The sequence below is a fragment of the Vicia villosa genome, linkage group LG3, assembly GCF_029867415.1.
Source record: "Vicia villosa cultivar HV-30 ecotype Madison, WI linkage group LG3, Vvil1.0, whole genome shotgun sequence".
Classification (NCBI taxonomy): domain Eukaryota; kingdom Viridiplantae; phylum Streptophyta; class Magnoliopsida; order Fabales; family Fabaceae; genus Vicia; species Vicia villosa.
In genome coordinates, this window is record NC_081182.1 from 43,563,698 (window position 1) to 43,583,632 (window position 19,935).

At 33.0% G+C, this 19,935-nt stretch overlaps 2 protein-coding genes across 2 annotated transcripts; both read left to right on the forward strand.

Annotated features, from left to right (window-relative positions):
• Positions 1-1,007: 1,007 nt before the first annotated feature.
• On the forward strand, positions 1,008-4,638 carry LOC131661183 (UDP-xylose transporter 3-like). Its single transcript, XM_058930623.1, has 8 exons — positions 1,008-1,238; positions 1,337-1,485; positions 2,270-2,454; positions 2,539-2,606; positions 2,955-3,087; positions 3,601-3,762; positions 3,859-4,131; positions 4,231-4,638. The coding sequence occupies exons 2-8, from the start codon at positions 1,365-1,367 to the stop codon at positions 4,336-4,338; spliced, it is 1,050 nt and encodes a 349-aa protein (XP_058786606.1). The 5' UTR covers positions 1,008-1,238; positions 1,337-1,364; the 3' UTR covers positions 4,339-4,638.
• Positions 4,639-10,927: 6,289 nt separating this feature from the next.
• LOC131661184 (superoxide dismutase [Mn], mitochondrial) lies at positions 10,928-15,051 on the forward strand. The gene is made up of 6 exons (XM_058930624.1): positions 10,928-11,340; positions 11,490-11,536; positions 11,619-11,744; positions 11,844-11,900; positions 13,332-13,409; positions 14,755-15,051. The coding sequence occupies exons 1-6, from the start codon at positions 11,019-11,021 to the stop codon at positions 14,845-14,847; spliced, it is 723 nt and encodes a 240-aa protein (XP_058786607.1). The 5' UTR covers positions 10,928-11,018; the 3' UTR covers positions 14,848-15,051.
• Positions 15,052-19,935: the final 4,884 nt, after the last annotated feature.

The following is a 19,935-nucleotide window of genomic DNA, read 5'->3' on the forward strand; positions in this document are numbered from 1 at the left end:
ATCATATGAACTTATAAGACATAAAACGCTCGAAAACATATATTACCCATCAGAACCTTAATATCATAAATCTATTTAACTTACATAAGTCTAATAAGACAATGAAGATAATTTAGTAGTTTAACAAAAGTTAATTTATTAGTACATAGAGTATGAAAAGTTAAAATGGCAAAAAGCATTTGAACATGGGCTGGACCCGTGTCGACGGCTGATGTAACGGAAGTCATTAATTTTGCCGGATTACCAAATTCTTTTTCCATCTCACGTAAACAACTACTACTACGACTATTTATTTATACAAATTATACTCTATTTAATTTTAGAATGTATCAAGGTGAACTCTGGTACCCTTGAATTTGTTTGGGTACTAGTACCTTCTTCAAAGAAAAATAAAACTAAAAATATTCAATGGTACATTATTTTTTAAAAAATTAAAATTTTAAATCAATTAATACTAAGGGTAATGATATTCAACTCAAATTAAAAAGTATCAAAAATTTACTAAATTCATCAATTAAAGAGAATTTCTTATTCTACTCCTGAGCCTTTTTAAATATTATGTGCACTTTCAAAAATATTTTTCTATTTTTGAGATATATTTTTGGAAATACCTTTTTTACTTACCGAAAACAGAAATATAGACGAAATTACTCTAAGTGTCTAAAATTACAAAGGAATACATTAAGATATTCTCTTAATTAATAACATATTTATAATTTTAATATATTCAAATAATGGATCTTGCTAACTAGTACTTTTAGGACACTCTTTAAGTATACTGAATAAATAAAATATTTTTTATAAAAGTTAACTTTTTATTTTCAATATATTTTTAATGCATTAAGTACACATATTTTAATAAAAACTTACTACTTTAATCACTTAAAGAATGTTCCAAGGACACTGACATTTCCCTTAGATAAATATCATAAAATAAAAATTTATCTTTTTAATAACCAAAATAATATAATTTCGTACATCACCGATTTGATGTACAAAGCGCGTATACTGAAAAAAATAAAAACTGCAGTGTTGTGTGAAGTGTTGTAGTAGTTGTGTAGTACTAATTCACAAATCTCTTCTCTTCTTTTTCTCTCTTCTTTCTTCAATGCATCACAAACTCACAGCAACATTCCAAAACCCAAATCATTATAATAAATCACCACTTGCTTACTTTACAGCTCTTGATTCGATCTAAATCTCTCCCAAATCACAAAACCCCTTTTCACTCATTTTCGGTAAAATCTCATTTCATTTTCAGGGTTTTATTTTTCGCTCTAATTTATATCTTGTTTGATTCTTTTTCTGTTTCTTTGTTGAATTTTTATTGTTGCAGTTGGTTAGGTTTTTGAGCAGAGACGAAGATGGGTGAGGGTGAGCGTTTTCAGCTGGGGACTGTTGGCGCTTTGACTCTTTCTGTGGTTTCTTCTGTCTCCATTGTTATTTGCAATAAGGCGCTCATGAGTTCACTGCATTTTATTTTTGGTAATTTTTTTCAATTTTGTGTTTCTGCTGATTTTATGTTTATGCTGGTTTGTTTGGGTTCTAATAGCATCAATTGAGCTTTGTTTTGTGTGATTTGTTGTTAGAATTCGGTTTTTGTTTGAATTTCATACTCTAGATTTTGCAATTTTTGTTGTTTGAATTATTCAGTGATGATGCTACTTGCATCTTAGGGTGTGTGTTTGTGGAAATTTTGGGATGAAAGTTACGTTATACTTGTTTGGATTAGTAGAAATATGAGAAGATGGAAATTGAGATGTACTTCATTTTTGGTTTTGTTCGGCAATCGTTTTCCACCAACTCAAGCTTTTATGCATGTAGTAAGAGTAGAACTTTTGCCCGGGTTTTTCGAATTTTAGAATCTATCATTTGTCTTTATGTTTGGAATTGGAATGTAGTAAAACTAGAACTTCAAATCGGGTTTGTCAAATTTTAGAATTTATCATTTGGCTTTATGTTTGGAAATGGAATGTAGTTTTTCTTGATACGCTTCGTGGGAATGTGGCTCTATTAATCAAGTTGTTGGTATCCTTTCTTTTTCCAAATTAAATATTGGCTCTTTGGAAGTATAGATTATTTGTTGTATTTGTTAACCGTTACGGAATCTAGGATTATGTCATACTTCCTGAAGTTGACACTGCAACTGAGTAATTGGAATAATGTAAAAGTTGCCTCATAAAGAATATCACTATTTGAAAATTTGAGTTTTCACTTTTATATTTTGTGAATTGTCTGAATTCAAGTTGAAATTGTCTTTTTATTGCAGCTACAACTTTGACAAGCTGGCATCTACTTGTCACATTTTGTTCTCTTCACTTGGCACTCAAAATGAGATTCTTTGAGCATAAAGCTTTTGAGCAAAAAGCCGTTGTTGGATTTGGGATTTTAAATGGAATCTCAATTGGACTTTTGAATTTGAGCTTGGGGTTCAATTCTGTCGGCTTCTATCAAGTATGGTTTTTGTTTTGATTCTGTTTGTCTCACACGTTGATTCGTTTGTTGTTGATTTTGAATGTCTTTGATATTTGTATTCAGATGACTAAGCTTGCAATCATTCCTTGTACTGTACTCTTGGAGACCCTATTTCTCGGGAAGAAATTCAGGTTCTATTTAACTTCCTGTCCATACGATGATTTTTGTACGTCTGTTTGTCGTTATATACCTAAATATCTTATCCTTGTTGTCGCTACATACTTAAATATCTTGGCGGTTAAGTATGTACCAGTCAATAATTGTTTATTAACCTACCTATTTTGTCTGTTATCTTTTCTTGTTCTCAAATTTTCCACGCCCTCTCTGGCTCATTCTTTTTACCTGAAATATTATGGTATCCAGTAGTCATGCCCTCATGCCCATTTTTAATGCCCAAGCGTTGCTGTTTTTAATAGTTTTTCCATTAATTTTTAAATTGTAAACTAGCTTTAATTGTTCTCTTTTCATTGTCATTGCAGTAAAAGAATTCAATTTTCCCTATCTATCCTCCTTATGGGTGTTGGGGTTGCAACAGTCACTGATTTGCAATTGAATGCTCTGGGATCTTTCTTATCTCTTCTGGCAGTGATTACAACATGTGTTGCTCAGATTGTATCCTTGAAAATAATTAGTTTCACTTATATTTTGTATCAATATTATGAGATCATTTTGTTATAATTTGAATTGAAATATATATCATGGGACTCAAGTTTCAAACATGTTTCTAAATGCCCCATTTCTTCGCCAATTAGATGGTTTTTGATGATATGGTCTGCTAACTAGGGTTCAAGGTTTAGGGAAAGAAACATCATGCATTTGCCTTTGAGCACTTGAGAGATGATAATTTGTTCTAAGGTACATGAAATGCACAAAGGGTTATTATGCAGAATATCCCTTGCCTTTCGTATTAACCTGCAAGCAGCTCTCTATGCTCATTCTGCTTGTCGTTGAGCAAGTACCGATTTTTTATCTTGAGGCTATCATTTGTGTCATTTGAACACAATTAGGAGAAATATATCTCCATATTGCACTTGAAATGTTTACAAAAAATGGTTGACTGATAAAATTTCATGGTTAATTGGCTCCTTTTCTTTGAGTGTATTGTCCTTAATTAGCTGCTTTCAGATGACAAACACTATCCAGAAGAAGTATAAGGTTTCTTCCACCCAGCTTCTATACCAATCATGTCCATACCAAGCCGCAACCCTGCTAATCTCTGGTCCGTATCTGGATAAACTTTTGACCAGTCAAAATGTATTTGCTTTCAAGTACACAACACAAGTGACGGTAAGCGTTGAAAATTATTCTTTAGCTTCCGTTTTCCCCCACATAGACTATAGTTTTTTTATGCCATTTTCATTGTTTTTATTTTCTGATTTGCAGGTTTTCATAGTTCTTTCCTGCCTCATCTCAATTTCTGTCAATTTTAGCACATTTCTCGTAATTGGAAAGACATCTCCAGTCACCTATCAGGTTCTTGGACACCTAAAGACATGCCTTGTATTAGCATTTGGTTATACTTTGCTCCAGGATCCATTCAGCTGGAGAAACATAATGGGTATTCTGTTGGCCATGGTTGGGATGATTCTATATTCTTACTATTGTACTCTTGAGAATCAGCAAAAAGCCGTTGAAGCTGCCGCACTAGCATCCCAGGTTGGTTTTACTCGACAGACTTCACCCGTGTGTTTGCGCTTTGCATTATCATTTACTAAAACAACATTCTGTGACACTGTATCCACTAAATCTTTGCAGGCAAGAGAAGGTGAATCTGATCCTCTCATTAATTTGGAAAAAGGAAGCAGCACTGTGACTGACAGTGTTGGACATATGTCCCCTGTATGGAGCAAAGACAAAGACTAGTATGCTTATGAGCTCTGTAAAATCATTGTGGAGAAACAGTTAAAGTTTCTATAGAGGGTTAAAACCTGTAAACCATATGGAATTAGGAAATGCTGCCAAATCCGACTTATTTCATAGTCTAGCGTTCTGTGAATTGTTTGCCAACTATCGATATTAGAGAGAGGAACAATTACATGGTCATGTTGCAATTATCTTGACCACAAATATGGCTCGTATTAGTAGCAGATATTTCTTGATGATGTTTTCACATCATGTTACATTCATAATTTTATATACATATATCCAAACCTTTTTCCCTCTCGTTTCTTAGCTTCTTGTCTTTGTTTCATGACTTATTGTGATCCTAACTCTCTTGACCGAAAAATGGTGTGGGGGGAGTACTTTTCAACAACCATAATTTTTAAAATGTTCGCACATGTTTTGGATCTGTATTTTCGGAGACTTTAAATATGATTTTAAAAGATTTTTTTATGATAAATTTTCTGTGGTATCTGATCAAGATTTATATAAATTTCAAAGAAGTCTATAAAACTCAACTATATTTATGGTAATTCTAATCGGACAATTAATTATGTTGTATGAATCAGACAAGATATTACAAAATTAGATTTCATTAGTGATATAGGAGGAAGATCAAAATTAGATTTCATTAGTGATATAGGAGGAAGATTATTTTTAATGATTTATTAAAATTGAAAAATAGAAATTCAATGTTATGATCTGTTTTACTACCCCTAATATCTTTATAGTCGACGACAATGTCGAAGAAGTATTGAGGGTCAAGGTAGAACTCAGACAGGAGTTCGAGATGAAGATTTTGGTATTGCCACCAAAATTCTTATGATTGACATCCGAAGAGATAGAGAGCAGTTGATATTATATTTAACTCAAGAGACATACTTACGGAAGATTCTCGATAAGTTTGGTATGTCGAATTTCAAGTTTGTTGTGACTCTAAAAAATCTTCATTACAAGTCAAGTGTAACTTAATGTCCAAGTAATAAGGTCAAAAAAGCATATATGAATATAGGGATGTCAACTTGCCTCCGTTAGCGGGGATCCCCGTGGGGATTGTCCGTTTGGGGCCCCAAAGACGGAGAATTTTATCCCGTGGGGACGAGGATGGGGAGCAAAGCCTCCCCGAATATCACCCGCCCCGTGGAGTCCCCACCCTGCCTAAAATAGCATAATGTCATTAATCTATATATAATTTTAAATTATTATGTAAGTTTATTTGTCATTTCATATAATTAATCTAATACACAAATTTAAAATATATATGTATTGTTAGTAAAAGAGTGAAAACTAAAAGATTATTTCAATTTTTTTTAGTTTGAAATTTTGGTGATCATGACACTCAATTTTTTAGATTAAATATTATCAAAACAATATATTTATCACAAAGGAATAATTTCTAAATTTCTTGTGGTTAGTTTTTGAAGCTTTTACTATTAATTTGGTTTAAAATAAAAAATAAAAAATCATGTTTATGGATCTCCACATGAACCTTGGGGATCCGTGGGGATCCACGGGGACGGGGATGAGGGACAAAATTCTCCCGTAGCGGAAATCCAAAGCGGGGATGAGGAATAGATTCGAGGGCAGGGATTGTGATGGGAATGTATCCCCCGGCCCCGCCCCGTCCCATTGACATCCCTATATGAATAGCATACTATATGCTAGCATAGTATGTTCTTTGATGTAAGCTACAGTCTGCACTAGGCCAGACATAGCATATGCAGTGAACCTTGTGAGCAGGTATATGGCCAAATTTGGAAAGACGCAGGGGCAAGTCTTGAAGTGGATTCTAAGATAAATAAATACGTCTTTGAGCAGAGTCCTGGTTTATGGTGGAGTCTATGGTGATGATAGCAAAGTCCTTGTGAGCAGGTATATGGCCAATTCTTGAAAGACGCAGTGGCAAGTCTTGAAGAGGATTCTAAGGTAAATAAATACCTCTATGAGCAGAGTCCTAGTTTATGGTGGAGTCTATGGTGATGATAGCAAAGTAGAAATTTAAGGATTTGTTGACTCTGATTATGCAGGTTATATGAATTCTAGAAAATCTATTTATGTATATGTTTTCATTATGTTTGGCACAACAATCAGTTGGAAAGCGACATTTTAGAAGGTTGTTGCCTTATCAACCACTAAAGCGGAATATATTGCGCTTACTGAAATTATGAAAGAAGCGTTGTGGCTTGAAGGTTTTTCTAAGGAGCTGAAACTTCAAGGTCGAGCAATCACTATTAAATATGATATGCATTACACCAATCACAGCGTGGAGAAGTCCAAGTGTAGACTGCATTTCATGAGAGAGATAATCGAGCGTTGAGAAGTCCAAATGCTGAAGGTTTCAACTGAAGACAACGTTACTAATATGATCACCAAGATATTGTCAAGTTGCAAGTTTTTTCACTATATGCAGTTGATAAAGCTGCATGAAAAAAGCTAGTTTGTTCCTTTGTTGTTGTATAGTTTGTTCCAAAGTGGAGATTTGAGGTAATTGGGTCGAGCTCTAGTTCGATAAGAGTTGGTTCGACAGAAGTTGGAGTCTTGCATTTTGTAGTCGAAGTTTGTTCAAGCATGCAGTTATCGAAATATGTTGCATTGTTAGCATGTCGAATTGGGCCAGTCTGTTAGCCCAATTGTGTAAGTTAGCTTGTTGTTTAAATTAGCTTAGTAGTTTATAAATTGATTGGTTCCCTCATGTTGTTGAGAGAGCATTAATTGTTGTTATTCATTAGTAATATTTTAACTCTAATTGAGAAAGTGAATATTGAAACAATTATAATCAATCATGACTTCTTCTTCATCCCTCTTCTCTCTCTTTTGTAAAACTGGAGGATTTCTTGTGTTTGTTCAAGAAACTCAATCTTTCTCATAGTTGTAAATTGTTCTTGACGGTGTTCGTTACCACACACGCAAACACACACACACACACACACACACACACACACATATATATATATATATATATATATATATATATATATATATATATATATATATATATATATATATATATATATATATATATATATATATATATTGTTTCTTTAAATGTCTACGTGGAAAATTAGTTTAGAAGTAACACTTGTTTAGAATCATCTCTTAAGGTTGTTAGTGGAGGAGATAATTTCCTAGGTTCAAGTGTAGTGGTTTGTTCTATTAAAAGAATGTATTAACTAATGTTTGAATTCATATGTACTATTTAAAGAATATGTTGTGTTTTAAATTTGATGAATTCATGTACTATTTGAAGAATATGTACTATTTAAAGAATATGTTGTGTTTTAAACTCCTTCGCTAATTCAAAACAAATTTCACAACTAATTTTCAAAAAAAATCATCGAAAAAATAATTTTTCACAACAATAAACCTACAAAACATGTTACATTCGTGATAAGAAATGGAGAACATCGAATCTTGATAAATGAGAGAAGAAGCATCACACCATCAATCGTTGAGAGAGGAAAGAGATGTGCCTTTGTTCGTTGAGAGAGAAGTCGTGTCGTAGACAAGATACAAAAGAGGTATTAATATACTTGATAGAAATTGAAAGAGAAGCTCTCTTTGAGTTAACCATAACACTCGGTTCAAAATGATTGATTTTGTTTTGGTACAAGTGGAAAAGGAAAATAAAAAAATAAGAAATTATCTAAAAAATAAAGTCCCACTAGCGTTAGCTAGCAGAAGAGTGATGACTCGTATAGGAGGTTTCGTAAAAGACCAGTAGGCCGCATCATTAACAGACACATGTTTTGTTAAAGAATTAGTACAAGTATTCCCCTCCTTAAGAGTATGAACTATTTGAACTCGACATTCTCTAGTGAGAAGCTTTTTAATGTTGTGGAGAATCATGGTATAGTGATATCAAACATTAACCGTCTCTGAGTTAAGCTTGATAACAGAGTTGGAGTCAGAATAATACATCATTTATTTGATGCCAAGTTCCCATACCATATGCAAACCATGATATAGCACCATCATCTCATCGTGAAGGATGTTCGAATAACAAATATTACCCACGAAATTGTGAACATAAGCGAAATAAACATTTTGAATCAATCCACTGAAACCCAAGACGCCGGGATTAATGAGACTACTACCACCAACATTCAAAATCATATTACTATCTTTGTGTGAACTCCACATGACCGTTCTTGTTGGATGAGACAAATTATGCTTGAGAAAACATTTAGCTAACATATTAGCATAACTCATTGTGATGTGTTTCAAAGTATATGAAGGTACCAATTCAATAATAATACACAATTTGTTCCTAGCGCGCCACAACCACCAGCAAGCATCCAAAATGACAGATCCACCATCAATGTCATGTCTAATCCAATCATATAAACTATCCCCTTGAAAGAATAGTGGGTTCAAAAATGCAATAAATTTTTTAAAGCGAGTAGTAAATTCACTTTTTCTCAGTCAATGTAGAATCGTCTCAGCGGCCTGATTTCATCTAGGACATAGATCTGTCTAGAGCATACCACGATGAAATAACATTGATCTCGTAGAAAGGGAAAGGAAGAATTTCACCTTAGGAGCAAAAATATGCCATTCCCACTTCCAAGAATTATTGTCCGTTGTATTCTTAACAAATTCAAGTTTATTGAGCTAGTTATAACCATCTCGAGCAGTATAGATACAATCTAAATTCCCTTTCTAGGTTAATCAATTAGGCACCATAAAGTTCAAACAAGCGGGGAGCGCTTTTAGGCAGTCACAAACACTTAGATAAATATTAATATATAATGAATTAAGTTCCAATTTCCATCCAAGTAAACATCGTTCACTCGCATTTTCAGATCGTGGATATCCACATAAATAGGGGTGTGCATGGATCAATAACCAAACCAAATTGAACCATATATATGGTTTGGTTTGGATCTTAAAACTATTTTATTAAAATCGGTTTATTTTTTTAAAACTGGTTTACATATGGTTAGGTTCGGTTCTAAACCAGTTTTTCACAAAAACTAGTTTTAACAAAAAACCCGGTTTTAAACCGGTTCTCTCATAACCAATTTTTATTTTCTTTTAAAAAACCAGTTTTATAAAAAAAAACAGTTTAAAACTAGTTTTATAAAAAAACCAATTTAAAACCAAGATGGAACATTGTGTTACTGTTTCAATACATCAACAATCACACGATTTCCTTCTTCAACATCAATGCCCCGCGACGAACTCGCAACATTCTGCAACTCTCAGGAAGCCGGTCTATTTCACGATGCAACAACGATTCATAAACGAAATGAACTGAGAGATATGAGTGGATAATTGATAGAGAGGTGAGGCGGAGGATGAGACCGCGTACAGCGGTGTTGATTGGTTGATCAAAGGTGAGCGGCGCCATCGTGAAGGAGAGGAAGAAGAACTTTCAAATCCAATGGTCACATTTTTTAAACCTAATCCCTTTTTGTCCTAATTTTGAGCTTTAATTTAAGTAATTGTGATTAATGAAGAATTAATTGAAAATCAGGAATAATTAGTGATGATTAATTGGAGTTTATTTTGGAGTATACCCATACTTGAACCGGTTTGTAATAACGGGTACCGGTTTTTTCTTAATGAGCCACCAGTTTGTAAACATAAGTTTGGGTTGGACTTTTAAATGTGATTTATTTTGGATAGCAATTTGGTTTTTGGTTATCGGTTATTTTGCACACCCCTACACATAAAGAACCTGCTCCGCTAATTTCCATACCTCTGACCAATTGGGAAACCAGAAAGAGGAGTTGTCGTCCCCTAATATAAATTCAAAGTGATCTTCAAGAGCAGAGAGAGCTTTTATAATTGCATTTCAAGTATGTAGTCCAAATTTCTTTTTCATATTAAGGAACATTTCTTCACTAATGTACTTATGCTTCAAAACTTGGAGCCATAGAAAATCACAATCTTTGTGGAGATCCCAAACCAGCTTACCCACATAGAAGTATTGACCTCTCTTGCTTTCTGGATCCCAAGACCACCCAACTTGTTGAGCTTGGTAATTTTATTTTAATGGTGCTTGGTGCAATGATGACACTATTCTTAGGAAAGAAGCATTGGCTTTCTTTAAAGTTCTTTTTTGTCATATATCTCTTATACTCCCTACTAGTATGAGTGACTCAAGTATGCCTTCGTTCCTTGCTGAAGAAGTCCATCATTCTTTGATTCAACAAGTGGGAAGAAATTACTTATGCGTTGAATCAAATGTACTTCTTCAAAACGTCTGGTCCTGATGGACTCCATGGTATTTTCTTTAAACAGTTTTGACATATAATTAGAGATGATGTTATCCAACTTATATCAGATACTTTTGTGATAGATAACTTTCATTCATCTCTTTTGAAAACTCTTATCGCATTAATTTCTAAGATAGACAGACCAATTTAATAATTTCTTTTAAAAAATAATGATCATTTTAATAATTTACTCTCATGTTAACTATCAAGACTAGTTCTACCATGGACAGGCAGTAGCATAATAATTAATTACTAGCTCAAAATAAAAGTAGCATAATAATTCACAAAAAGTAAATAAGAGTGGCATAATAATTCATCTTTAAAAAAAATAATATTACTACTTGTCATCCATTTATATAGTCCACTCAACTCCATCTGCAAATTACCGAATCCATCACTCTAGACTTCTTCCAGAATCTGCATTCTCATTTCTCTCCATCCATGGCCGCTCGAACCCTACTCTGCAGAAAAACCCTATCCTCCGTCCTCCGCAACGATGCAAAACCAATCGGAGCAGCCATAGCCGCCGCATCAACTCAATCCCGCGGTTTGCATGTCTTCACGCTACCGGATCTCGCTTACGACTACGGCGCTTTGGAGCCTGTCATTAGCGGAGAAATCATGCAAATCCACCATCAGAAACATCACCAGACTTATATTACCAATTACAACAAAGCTCTTGAGCAGCTTCACGATGCCGTTGGTAAAGCTGATCCATCTACCACCGTTAAGCTCCAGAATGCCATCAAATTCAACGGCGGAGGTTTTTTCCCCTTTTTTCAATTTTCTTTTTAATATTTGATTTTCTGGTTAATTAGAAGGAAAATTTTCAAAGGAGTAGCTTTAAAAGATTTTTCGTGATTTTTATATGGATAATTTTTTTCTTATGTTATTAATAATCATTTACTGTAGGTCATATCAACCATTCCATTTTCTGGAAAAATCTGGCTCCTGTTCGTGTAAGTTTATGCTTGATTCCGTTTCATGTAAACAATTTTGTATCTGGTGACTGTTTTACCTAATACTTCACACCTTATGCAGGAAGGAGGTGGTGAACCACCAAAGGAATCTCTGGGCTGGGCCATTGACACAAACTTTGGATCTCTTGAAGCATTGATTCAAAAGATTAATGCTGAAGGTGCAGCTCTTCAGGGCTCTGGATGGGTGGTAAGTTTTGTGGATTTTGAGAGTTTGAGCGTGTATTCTGTTTTTATTTGAATTGTCCGGCTTTGTTTTTTAATCCATCTGTACTGCATTACTTACCAGTGGCTTGGTCTCGACAAAGAGTTGAAGAGGCTTGTGGTTGAAACCACTGCAAACCAGGTAAACTTCATCACGTCCCTTTCCACCTCCAACAATGTTTCCCTTTTCTTTTCCCAAGATGCTAAAACTGGTAGTAAGTTATAGTTGCCTCATTGTTTATGTTTGGCTACAGGTTCTGGTTTTTAGAGAAATTTATCTTCGGTTGTATTTTACTTCCCAACATTCCAGATCCTTTCACCAATCACCATATATAACTATTATAATTTATCAGTAGTTATTTTAGTTACATTAAATCAATGAGTTCATATATTGCTTATCCTTGGATTGCTTGTTATCTTTAGTGATTTCTCAAAAGAATGGAAAAACTTCTGAATGATACTCTATTATTATAATATGACTCCCTAATCCGGGTTTGATTTTTGAGACTTTCATATTTTTATAGTCATAACTACAACAACCAAACCTTATCCCATTAAATGGGATCGGCAACATGGATCAACTTCCGCCATAATGTTCTATCCATGACCATACTTCTATCCAAATCGTTAATCTCTAGATCTTTCTTTATAATATTTATTAGTCATAATTATTATTACATATTCAATCCATGTCGTTTTGCCTTTGTATTGATTTTTCTATATCTTTTTCTTATTTGTTTTCGGGCATGACATACATTTTAAAGATTGTATTGTAGCTTACCACAATTAATTCTTCTATCTTCATCTAAAGAATGTTTTTCCTGGTGGTGAAGATGTATTTTATGAATATCAAACAATTCATAGCTGTGTACACAAACAAAGTTATTGTAGTTGCCACAATTTGTTTTTGCCTCCTTTTTTTCAATTTAACTTCTTTTAGTTTTTTTCGTGAGACTGAGCACATTTTTATACAATCTCTTTGTTCTCTGGATATTTTTTTTCTTTTCAATTTATCTTTTTTATGATTTAACTAATTGCAACACTTTTTTTTATTCTATACCCAATCTCCAAATAATCAACAAGCCCTTCTCTCTAGGTCTATTTAACTGCCACATCTCCAAATCCATCACTGATTTATAGTGGAAGAGTGCTGAAGCTATTTAGCATTTTTTCTTTTTCTTTTTACATATGATAAAAGTAGTTTTGGCCATATCAGTTCAATTTTGATGATGTTATAAAGGCTATTAACTAGTGACTTGATTCAGGTTTCAAAAGAAAAATGATGTATGGACCTATTTTAAATTTCGTGACTTTGTTGGGACTTGAAATTGAATATATATCTAAAACATTTTCTGTATGCATTTTTATTCATATTTGGACTCTGAAATGTGGAAGTTGCAATGTTGATGAAATTTGGGATATTAAAATTTTGCACTTGTCAGTTGTCAACAGTTTTTCCCTTCCCTCATGCTCATTATTTTGAACTTGTGTAAATAATGTTTATCCTCAATGCATACTTGTCATTTCTGGTTTGTTTTTCCTTAATATGTAAGTTTGGTCATTTTATTTGCAGGACCCATTGGTCACTAAAGGAGCAAGTTTGGTTCCATTGCTTGGTATAGATGTTTGGGAACATGCCTACTACTTACAGGTAAAATTTTGGACTTGGTGGTTCATTTTTAACAGCATAATTGCTATGGTAACATAATATCAAAGCTGTTTATTTTCTCAGAGATGACAATAAATGCTGACTGACTAGTCTTTCCCGAGGCTCGTGCTCCTCGGGGGTTATAATCCCTTTTTATCCAATTCCTCTTTTGCCTCTTTCTTTTCATACACCTGCAGCCAAGCATTTCCCTCTTCTTCAGTCTGCTCTTTTTTCTAGCATTATTAACATGTATGATGGATCTATTGAAAACCTAAACAATCATAAACTCATCATGTAATATGAAGATATACAAACATGATGTCTCAAGCAAAGTAAGAACAAGGAACTTATCATTTCTGGAGATGTAGTAAAATCAAGACCTCATGAATTCTGATAAAATCTACAAAAGGGTAGAGAATATTTATTTCTTCTAAGTAGATGCTATGACTATTCATCATGAAATGTGACTGTCAAATATTTTCCACTGCTCATTAGAATTTATTTGCATCTTGATATTTCTGACTTTTTGTACTGCATCAAAATGTGATTATGAAGACATCTTGCTTGAAGAACTTAGCGCAAACCTAAACAATGACTAAAGAGAAACAGAGCGAATGATACCACAATGCCCTCTGCAATTTCAGAGCTTTATAATTAAATTCCGTTAATTTAGAATAATGGAAGTTGAAAATAATTACTAATTTTTCTCATATTTTACTAATAATGGTTACATTTCTTTGACAACTTAATTGATACAAGAATAGGTTAACAGTTTACTTAAGCTTGTTATGTTAAGAGTTCAGGTCAATGATATAAGAATAGGTTAACAGTTTATTTAACCTATTCCTTTCTCTGTTAGTTAGGAGTTAGACTTTTAAGATTCGCTTCTTATACCTCCCTGTGTCTTACCCCACCATCTCTCGTGTGTGAAGTCGTAGATTCGGTTGTGCTTTACCTTTCTTTCAGTGTCCCACGGCTATGTCTGGGTTGTGCTTTACCTTTCTTTCAGCGCCCAACAACCAATTCTTTCCCCGATGGGCAAACTTGGCTATATGAATCAATTGATGCCCACAATGTCCCATCATATATTAGGTTCAAAATAGATTTTTCACCCCTTGAAATTATTAGACTTTATATTCGGCACACTTCAATTCCTTAAGAGTGCAATTTTTTTGAAAGTAAATTTATCTCATTTTGCATTTCTTATCAATGTAGAAGCTCGTATCGTACTACTTTGACAATCGATAGAAAAAGAGAAAACATATAGAGCACTTTCTCTGAGATTCCTAGAGGCACGCTAGTTTTTCTAAGGGTTTTCTTATGTATGCTTTTGTTTATGCTGTTGCAGTACAAGAATGTTAGACCAGACTATTTGAAGAACATTTGGAAAGTTATTAACTGGAAACATGCCAGTGAAGTATATGAGAAAGAGAGCTCTTAATCTGAAGTGCTGCTTGGTGTGAAACTTGGGACAACAGGTTTGCAGCTTGTTTGGAGATGGAATAAAATAATGTGAAGTGATAGATAAGACCTTCCTTTAATGTACTTACACTTTAGAACTTCGAGCAATATATGGCCGCAATAACCTTAACCTTTTTGCTTCTGGGATGTACTCCTTTTGCTTGAATGAGAGTCTTATGTGAAATTATGGCCCTCTTTCCAAGTTTCTTTTGTGAGATGAAGAAGTTGGAGTTATCAATGCATGTTTGGTTGGAGTTGTTTATACGAAAATTATCAATTTTCTAGTTTCTCTTTAAGCTTTAAGAACACTTTTCTTTTACAAAACTAATTAGTTTTTCACATAGACAATAGGGTTAGTACTTTTGTCTCTAACTAAAAGTTTATTTTAAAGAAAAAATTGTCTATAAATGTCAATTTCAAATTGTTAGATAGGAGGGCTTAGAGATAAGGTTGAAGCAAATGGGATGTAGAAAATGGTTCCCAAGTATATTTGCCATATGATTAGCGTGGTATCCATAGCCCTATGGTTAATGATAATAGGGATTCATAGCTCATGATTCCTTGTGGCTTAGCTTTGGATGCAACTTGCCCCGTGTGCAATCTTTGAGGATGAATATATTTTCCATGTTTGTAGAGATTGCCATCTTGCCTATGTTTTTAAGAATAAGTTAAATAAATAGATAGATAACAACAAAAAGGTAGAAAAAAGACGCCGATGCCGAAGAAGAGAGGTTCGCAACATATGAAAAATAAAGAAAGAGGTTCGTAACATAAGTAAAATAAATAATGAAAAATAAAGAAAAAAGAATTAGAAAGATTGTAAACTTAACGGACTTGGATCCTCTCCTTCATTTTTCTCTCCTTTCCTCTCCATCCTCTCTATCTCTCTCTTAATCTCACTCTCACTCATCAATAAAAAACAAAATTTAATCAAGAGAGAGAATGAAATTAAGAGAGAGATAGAGAGGATGGAGAGGGAAGGAGAGAAAAATGAAGGAGAGGATCCAAAGTGAAACTTAATTGATTGGCTTATTTCTATTTTCTTGAGAATTTCATCCGAAACAACTTTGAGTTTTTATTGGATCGAGATAAACAACCTTCAACAATATTTGGAGTTTTTGCATATAATCAATCCACTATTCTTTTAACAACAAAGAGAGCTTAACAAACAAAATTTTTACACAAGATTAACACATGAACCATCTAAGATTTTTTTTCTTAGATTTAACTTGGTTCCTTCAAATTCAAACAAAATTTTTACACAAGTTTAACACATGAACAACCTAAGAATTTTTTTTAGATTTAACTTGGTGCCTTCAAATTCTTTACAGGAATATTTCGAATCACACAAATAAGATAGATTTAAGAACAACATTAATTACAACACAACTCTTAAAAAGTTTTTCAGTCTTTCAGCACTATAATAATTTTAGTGGAAAAAAGAATTTTAGAAAAACGAGAGTAGAAAAATAGTATAGAAATTTTTATAATAAATCTAGTGTAAAATTAAATGAGAAGTCTCTTTTATATAGAAAATGACATGATTCAAAAAATAAAAATAGTCCACAGGTTGTAAAATTAAATGAGAAGTCTCTTTTATATAGAAAATGACATGATTCAAAAAATAAAAATAGTCCACGGGTTAAAAAAAATAATTTCATCGAATAAAAGATGTTTTAATTTATTAATCTGCTTCAAAAAGCGGCAATCCTAATCCTGAAAATGAAGCTTTGGAACACCTATATACTTTAATCGATTAATGACTTTTCTAATTGATTAGAAAGTATTTCTCATTGTTTTAATTTACTAGTAGAGAGATTTCTATATAAAAATCTAGTGTAAAATAAAATGAGGAGAAAACTCTTTTATATAGAAAGAGACCTGATTCAAAAAAGGAAATAATCCATGGGCCAAAAAATAGTTTCATCGATTAAAAGATATTTTAATCGACTAATCTACTTCAAAAAGCGACAACTCTAATCCAATAAAATGAAACTCTAAAATAGCTATGTACTTTAATCGATTAATGACTTTTCTAACCGATTAGAAAGTGTTTCTCAATGTTTTAATCGATTAGTAGAGAGATTTTTGTATAGAAATTTGGTGTAAGGTAAAATGAGTGGAAATCTCTTTTATATAGAAAAAGACCTGATTCAAAAAGGAAATGGTCCATGGGCCAAATAAAAAATTTCATCGATTAAAAGATGTTTTAATCGATTATTCTACTTCAAAAAGCAGCAACTCTAATATAGAAAATGAAACTCTGAAATGACTATATACTTTAATCGATTAATGACTTTTCTATTGGATTAGAAATTGTTTCTCATTGTTTCAATCGACTAGATAAAGTCTGTAATCGACTAGGCAGTGAGTTAGCTTTTCTAATTAATCAAAAACACTTGTTAGTCGATTTCATACATGCTTGTATTGATTTTGAGAAGTTTAACAAAATAAAATAAAATAAATGTTTAACAAGCATTGTGTGTGTGATTTTTCTTAGTACCTTTAGATTTATTCTTCCTTTTACAATTTAAACAAATTAAATTTAGACGCTAAGCGCAAAAGCATACGAGCTTTCACTTTTTCTCATTTTTAGACTTCAAGTTCCTCTACTTGATTATCTGTTGATTAGCACTTCAATTGAATTTTTTAATCATCTAACTAACGAGGTTTGAGATATAATTTCTTGATCAGATGTCATCATCGGGAATAACTAGACAGTTGATATCAACTTCCCCTTTGGCAGTTGTCCAAAGAACTCTTAAAAAAGAGTTATCAACACCAAAATTCGGTTGACTTATTGATTGTTTATTTGGGTTTGGAGCAAAACCCTTTAAAAGTTTTAGTTTCGGGATTTAGTTACTATTCAATTTGAAGGCTCGGCCCATTCAAAAGCTTTCATCGATTTAAGATAAACCTGTGTAAAATATTGGTTTAGCTTGAGGATTAACTAATTCAAGTTGTTATTTGGAAAAAAGACTAACGACTTCTATTTGGCGTTTGTAAGAAAGACTAATTGCTTATCTCCTCTATTTTTTGTTTGGTTGGAAGTTAGCCAGAAACTTCATTTTTCTTGTATAAGGGGGTTCGAGAGTTCAACCTACTAAAAGTTATTAAAGATTTACCGAATACTCTTAAGGAAAAATTTTACGGAGGGGATTAAGTATTTTCTTTTTTGCCGAACCTTTGTAATTCCCGATGTTATTTCTCTATCCCTTAATTATTTATTTTTCGAATTTTATTTTTTATTGCTAATATATAAAATCGTTTCAAAATGATTTTAAACTCTAAAATTCATCCTAAAAGTTTTTCAAACTGTTGTTTTTCTGAAACACACAATTCACCTCCCTCTTGTGTGGGGAGTCATATGTCCAACTGAGTATTATTGGAAAAGGACTTTATTTCCAAAGCAATTAGTGGGGGGAAAATAGAGCTTGAAGAAATTCAAGAATCACAAAGTATTAATACACTTATTGAGGAACTAAAGTAGGAAATTCAAGCAATTATGAAAGAACAATTTGCTCAAGTAGAATAAGACCAATGTAGGTCAAACATGATATGACACCAACCTTAGAGATATTGATATCTCATGATTGATCAAGGCGATGTATTGCTCATAAATCAAGATGAGCTTGTGACCTACCAAAAGGCCGTTATTGGTCCTGAATTTGAGAAGTGGCTAGAAGCCATGAAGTCTAAAATGGATTATATGTACACAAACCAAGTTTGAGCCTCGACAAAGCCTATTGTAGGAGTTAATCTTATAGGATACACTGAGTATTCAAAAAGAAGATTGACATGAATGGTAGAGTACATTTATATAAGGTAAGACTGGTTACTAGTGGTTCTAAGCAAATTCAAGATGTAGACTATGACAAAACCTTTTCACAAGTTGCAATGCTTAAATCTATTCAAATTTTACTTGTTATCGCTGCATATCCTGATTATGAAATACGACACATGGATGTTAAAATTGCTTTCTTTAATGTGAATCTTCTTGAGTTACTTGACACAACCAGAAGGATTTGACATATCATAAGAAGTAAAAAAGATATCCAAAATGTATTGATCAATTTATGGATAAAAGCAATCTTCCAAAAGCTGTAATCTTAGTTTTGATGAAATAATAAAACAATATGGATTCACTAAAAACAAAGACGAGCCTTATGTCTACAAAGAAGGTTAATGAGAGTATTATCGTGTTTGAGATTACATATAGATGACATATTACTCATTGGAAACAATGTCCCTACTTAGTAACAAATAAAAACATGGCTAGGGAAATGCTTTTCAATGAAAGACTGGGTGGAACGGTCTATATATTAGGAATTCAAATCTATAGAGATAGATCACAAAAATTATATGGCCTGTGCGACAACACGCGCATAAATAAAGTGTTGATATGCTTTAATACGCATGATTCGAAGAAATAGTTCATGCATATGCAACATAACTTGCGTTTATCAAAAACATAATCCCCTTAATCCAAGGAAGAAAGGGATCCCATAAATAAGATTCCATATGCATCTGCAGTAGGATCTATCATGTATGTCATGTTATGTACTTGACCAGATGCCTCATATGCTTTATGCTATGTTTGGATACAGTAGAATGGGCAGAGCAAATGGAGTGGAATGGAATGGAGCGAGGCAAAATGGAATAAAGACGTTATTATATTGTTTGGATATTTCATGACGGAATAGACCAATTTTCTCATTTTCCGCCCAAATTGAAGGAATGTATTATATCCGGTTCTGCTCCATTCCATCCATTTTTAACTAATCCAAATAATGAAATATAAGTTTATCATCTCATTTCATCCCGTTCCATTACATTCCATCAATCCAAACATACTCTTAAGTGCAACGAGTAGGTACCAGTTTGATCTCAGTGATACTCATTGGGTTGCTGTCAAGAATATCCATAACTACTTGAGAAGAACTTATAACTCATTATTGACATATGAAGGTCAGGAAGATCTCACTGTAATTGGATACATCGATGCTAACTTCTAGACAAATAAGGGTACCTTTATATCTTAATTGGCTTATGTGTTTTTCTTAAATTG